The sequence below is a fragment of the Xyrauchen texanus genome, chromosome 8 (assembly GCF_025860055.1).
Source record: "Xyrauchen texanus isolate HMW12.3.18 chromosome 8, RBS_HiC_50CHRs, whole genome shotgun sequence".
NCBI lineage: Eukaryota > Metazoa > Chordata > Actinopteri > Cypriniformes > Catostomidae > Xyrauchen > Xyrauchen texanus.
In genome coordinates, this window is record NC_068283.1 from 5,156,325 (window position 1) to 5,162,615 (window position 6,291).

Below are 6,291 nucleotides of genomic sequence, written 5' to 3' on the forward strand. Positions count from 1 at the left end.
CTCAAAGCAGTTCTCATTGATTCATATGGTATATTTCATTCCTTTTATTTATTTCTGTAATTTGCCCACTAATGTAACTATTGAGGTTACATGGGAGATTACACATACTGTCCAGACGATGGCAGTGTTTTATAAATTAGTTATTTTCGAAACATGTTGACAATTCAAATTTTCCCATAAAACCTGAGTGTATATATTTTTTAATATCTTTATATAATTTGTATTCATAAAAGACAACTTTTAGACTGTAGTTCTTTATTTTCTTACCATTTATTTTTGTTGCACGAATGAAGCAAGGGGTTTAACACCAGTGACAAATTCTCTTAAAAGTTTCATTTTCTAAGATGGTGTCAGTAGATTCACAAAACATACACTACTGACTAGACTGAAAACAATAAATAATATCATTAAATTATTATTTTTTATCTTTCACATAAACATTATGCAATGTAACAAGACCAATTTAAATGAACCATGTGTAAAAAAAGAAAAGAAAATAATAATAATAAAAAGAAAATAAGAGTAAATTACTATTAAAAACGTTTTCAATATCGTAGGGAAATCATTATATTGCACGTCTGAGCAGCCTCTTATTCGTATGAACTTTGATCTTGAGTTATTTTCCAAAACTTTCAGTATTTTTAAAATACACATTTTAAAAATTGAATACACCAATGACATAAAATCAAAGTACATTCTTTATAAATTATTAAATGTTTTTCTTTTCCCCACACTTGTTAGGTGTTTCACTAATGCTTTTGTAGAGTAATATAGTTAGACCCATTAGAGAGAACAGTATGAACAATGATGACCAGGAGTAAAAATATTCCATAAGACCAAAGACAGAAACTGAAATTGAGTTGAGGAGTGTAACGAGGAGGAGGGCGAGGCCGCGGCCGGGGCCGTGACTACGCATGCCATATGCAGCTGCCATGTGTGTATTTGCCACATTCCGCTGCACTTCCCGCTCCTCTGCTGATTAGCCCGATTGGGGGCCGGGCGTGCGTAGTCCCGGCCCCGCCCTCCTCCTCCTCATCACAAATCTTAACTCAAACTAATTTGGATTGACATAATCTCTCATCAACAGTACAGATAATTCTAGGAACATCCAAACACAGCGTTCTATTCAACTACGTGAATGCAATCATTCAAATGATTATAGTTTAGACACAAGTTGAGTCAAATTGGTCAATAGATACAGGTCAGATGTCAGTCATAGATTGAGAGGTCTCTTCTCCTTTTAGGTTTAAAGGCAGAATTGTGAAGCTTCTAATTTTATAAAAGCACTTGCATTAATTCTTCTGTTAAAACTTATGTATTATTTGAGCTGTAAAGTTGTTTAAATAAAAAAATGTTACGGTCTATTTAGGGTTTGTTGACATTACATCATTATGGTAACCAAGTTGTAAATGACATGAGGACTCTTGTTTTTCGCTCAAGAGTGTGTGCCTAATGTGTAGTGTGTGTGTGTGTGTGTGTGTGTGTGTGTGTGTGTGTGTGTGGGATGAGGAGAGTGCTTCCCATAGTTGTATTAAGCTTCAAATTTCTGGTCACCATTCACTTGCATTGAAAGGACCTACAGAGCTGAAATAGTCTTCTAAAATCGTAATTTGTGTTCTGCAGAAGAAAGAAAGTCACGCACATCTGGGATGAGATGAGGGTGAATAAATGAAAAGATAATTTAAAATTTTAGGTGAACTTTTACAGAGCGACAGGACTTACTTTCCATTCCTATTTATCATGTTGTCATAATTTTGACGTGGTTTATTAAAACGTAAGCAAAACTGTATATTCTGCTTTTTCTTAGTTATGTCAGTAAAATAGTCAGTGTACTTCCTTTCTGAGTCTCTCAGAGTTTTCTGCTATTTTTCCATATTTTGTGTTCTGTTCCATTATTTGTAATTTACAATAACATTATTTTGAGTGTCTCTTAACAGAAGTTTGGGAGGAGCATGTTCATTTATTCCAACCAATCACAACGCTAGAGTAAGCATATGAAAGCTGATGCTTACCTCTGTCCTGTGACAGTTCTTCTGGCATCCTCCTCCACCCCAACTCCATATTTTTGGCCAGTGACCACTAAATCAGACAAATAAGTCCTTGAAATTATTTTTTCCACACCAGTCTATTATTGTGGTATAATATATCTTTAATTGTCTTTAAAACTGCATCTACAGTATAACCACATGCACTGTGATTGGTCAATTTTTAACTAAAATTAGCTGCAATAGTGTCCAGATCTTGTGTCACTGAAGGTCTGTCTATGTGAGAGTTTGAGGAAACCCAATAATATGTTCTTCAGAACACTTCAGAGATGAGCAACTTCAAGTGTCTTTACATATATTTATTTTATAAATGACCTGAACAGTGATTGAGGGTTAAGATTGGTATTCACCTCTCATTTACCAAAAGACCTTTCCATCATAACATAATGTAATTCTGAAGACAGTTGGTTGTTGAAAGAATCAGATGAGCAATATTGTCTTCCCCCAACATTTGAGACACAGTGATACAATAATGATTCATTGGAGAAAGAGTTCCTGAGACTCCCACATGACTGATGTGTGCATTTCACATTTCCCGTTTTGTTTTGTAAATAGTAGTACCCAGTAATTGTTTTTTATTTTTGTCCCCTTTTCTCCCAATTTTGAATGCCCAATTCCCACTACTGGTCCTCGTGGTGGCGAGGTTACTCACCTCAATCTGGGTGGCGGAGGACTTTTTTTTTTACATTCTACCTTTTTAGCAAAACGCGTGTATTGAAGTGTATGACTGAGCTCTCTTTACTCTGCTGCACTTTTGTATAATGTGTGTAAATGGTAAATAAAGCATCGCTGGCTGTAAGTCACATTTTACAAACACATTAGGATTAAGTGTGTGCCTGCAATAGAATGTCTGATAATGAGAGCTTTTATAACATTAACATATTTCAACGAGTACACGACGAGTAATTTATTATGTAAATAAATATCTGCAGTTCCGTAAAGATTTTTCCAAAAACTTGAAACCGTTGCAGTTCTGTTTTGGTGCGCAAGAGGGCGGCAACGCCCCAGTCGACATCACCATTCAGACGACGTAGAAGACAACTCAACCAATGATGTTACAGGAGCCTTTATGACGCAACGTGACAGAATGGCGTGCGCGGGAGATGAAGTCGTGTTTAAAAAGGTATGTTTAAAATCATTTATATTAACCTCTTTAACATATAATTCATAGCATGATTGGCAGTTGTAGATTTTTGGATGATTAGCGTTTTTTAGATACTTGCGCCTTTGCATTGGCGCTTATATTTAACGACTAACAATCATATCATTTTTTTAGGAAACTATCAGCAAACTGTTGACAAAGTTTTTCAGGGAGGACAAAACCAAAGGTGAGACAGTTTATTTTTTTTAAATGATCACGGATCGTGGAATGTGACAATTAGATTTTTAAAGGTTTCATTTACGTATTCGTAATGTTTCGGTCATACAAGCAGTCATAAACACTGAGACATGTTGGCAATGATATTTGTAGTAAACCATAGTAACCGCAAAATTAACCACGGTTACTATATGGATACAGTATATTGTATTAAACCTATGATTTCAGAAAAAAAACACACACAAAAAAAAAAAAAAAAACAGTCACGGTTACTATAATATATAGTATGTATATAATATGTAAAACCCTAGTGAACTAGTGGTGCTTGTAGTAAAACCATTATAAACTCCAAATGTATGATTTCTATTATTATAGTTGTCACTTTCCTGTATAACTATGGTTTTACTTTGAATGTTATGGTTAAAATATCGATACTGTAGTAAAACTATGGTAAATTAATTGTTCAACTATTTCAGAACAATTAACCCTTGTGTGACCTTCAGGACATTTTTATCTTTTTTAATTTGTTTTTTTCGATAATTTTGGCTGTATTAATGCCAATGACATACATTTAGCCAAAGGTGTGTGTTTTTATGGGAATTGTTATATTTCAACCTCAGTTCCTATAATATATCTATAATACACCGTGTACACAAAATAGTTACACTCAGGATATTAAGGACAAAAATTTCCCCATTGAAACCCATTAAAATGGCAATATTTGATCACAGTGCCATTTAAAGCATAAAATCATTAATTCTATGATATTATGCTTTCATTCCAGAGCCCTGACTTCAAAATGTAAATGTTTAATATTTTCAACTAGATGGCGCCATTTCCTAGTTTATCCTATGGAGTAAATATATCCTTTTTTGCTATTTTCTGATTGCTGTATTATAGAGCACTGCAGGCCAAATGAATAAATGATGCAGCTGAAATTGTGTGGGTGTGTTGGTATGGATGTCAGAGTGTGTTTTGTATGTGTGTAATAGGAAATGTGTGTGTAAACAAAACAACAGTGGAATTATGTAAACAAATTGGCATTTAAAGGCTTACAATCCTGAAAAGTAATACATATTTGGTTATGATCAGGACTGATATTGGTTAAAAATATAAGTCAGTGAAAGTGGAAAATAGTATTAATATATATATATATATATATATATATATATATATATATATATATAAAATATTATTATTATGCCAGTTTTTTTATGCAGACATTTTTGTCCTCTAAGGACCTCTGAGTAACTTTTTGTTTAAAATCGATGCACAAGGGTTACATTCCTGCCCTGTTCTCTAAGGGGGCTCTGTAGTTAGTTATAACAAAGTTATGAACTTGGTAAAAAATTAAATGGCAATGTGAAAGACCCCAGTGTCCAATAATTACATTTATTAATGATCACAATACATGACAATATTTTGTGCCACCCAATACAGTTCATACAAGTGTGCCGCACAAGCCCTCAAAAGTGAAGCCAAAACATCTCGATCAATGTAGTGTTATCAACAAATCAAAAAGATCAACAGCCTCCAATACTGACATTAAGCACAACACACCCGTTCATTGAAGAAGAGCGCTTAAAATCAGTGTTGAAATCATGCAGCTGTACAACATTTACTAGTATCACCTTGTTGCCCTTCCACAGCGAGTAGTGATGCTGTCCTGCTCATGGCTGAGATGCTGAAAGTGTTTGTCGAAGGTAAAACAAAGGTTACCTCATTCCATTTGATAAAAGTTAATCTGGAAAATCACTACTCCATTCTGTCTTGAGCCGTTTACATACAACATACCCCAAATAATAGGATCTAGTTTGTATAATTGCTAACGTTTCAGTACATATCCATCAAATTACTTGACTTGTATGTAATTCCATCATTGTAAAGTGTGTACTGGTTCTTTCTTTCAATGCAATTAATATGATGTGCTAATGCTTTAGAGGCGGCACGCAGAACAGTTAAACAGGCCGACAGTGAGGACTGTGACACCATTGATATTGAGCACTTTGAAAAGGTTCTGCCACAGTTGGTGAGTTGAATGTTGTTTGTGAGTTAGTGCAAGTACAAAAAATTTTGTTTGGTCAAAACTAAACTAAAATAAAAACTCTCTTATAAGACCACAGCAATGTTACTTGTTTTCAGTTTCCTAGCTTTATTATTTTACACAGTATATTTGGTAATGGAGAGCATTTTTCGAGACGCTCCGCTTTCGGTGGAGGAAAATGTGTTCTTGGATGTGATATGTAATCGTAGCAAAATGAATGCTTCCCCTTGTACTTGTTCCTGTGTCCTTTTCATCTAAATGATTGATTTGATTCATAATAATATTTTGCAAAATCTTTTTTGAAAAATGCAGCTCAGTGCTCAGTCAGCAGTGCATAATAATATTGCATGTTTTGCAACAACTTCCAAAGTTTTTCTCTAAGAGTTCATGTATAAATTTCCTTTGCAGCTGCTTGATTTTTAATTTTTGCTGTGGAGCCAGAAGATGGCGAAGTTGGATCACAAACAACCTGGATTTCACTTCATCTCCTTTGCAGCTCCTTGTATTGACTGTGTATAAGTATTTCATGTATGACTAATAATAAATAAATCAAATAAATTCTAATTGGATGTAGTTATTTTTCTGGTTGTGATCTTGTTATCAGTCTTTCATGTTGTTTAGTAGTTTAACTGCATCAGTGCTCTGTCACTGAAGACTGGACGGTAGGAATGCCTGCTGGTTACCAGCGGTGTTATTGCCTCCCAGGAATGAGGTCTCGACTCTCACCCTGTCGTGGCTCTGTAGGCCACCTGTGCTCCGCTCAGCAGCAGGTGCTTCCAGCATGCTTTGCCCCGCTCCCCCATCAAAGCCTCTTGAAGCAGTTGGAATTGATTAAAGTAATAAGGGAGGCAGCAAAGCCCCTTAGATGATGACAAGTGGCAGGA

The 6,291-nt window shown here is 35.0% G+C and overlaps 1 protein-coding gene across 1 annotated transcript; it reads left to right on the top strand.

The window, feature by feature from the left end:
• Positions 1-3,109: 3,109 nt before the first annotated feature.
• On the top strand, positions 3,110-5,953 carry cenpx (centromere protein X). Its single transcript, XM_052131665.1, has 5 exons — positions 3,110-3,168; positions 3,322-3,373; positions 5,013-5,066; positions 5,304-5,392; positions 5,816-5,953. Exons 1-5 carry the CDS (start codon positions 3,115-3,117, stop codon positions 5,828-5,830), a joined length of 264 nt encoding a protein of 87 aa, XP_051987625.1. The 5' UTR covers positions 3,110-3,114; the 3' UTR covers positions 5,831-5,953.
• Positions 5,954-6,291: the final 338 nt, after the last annotated feature.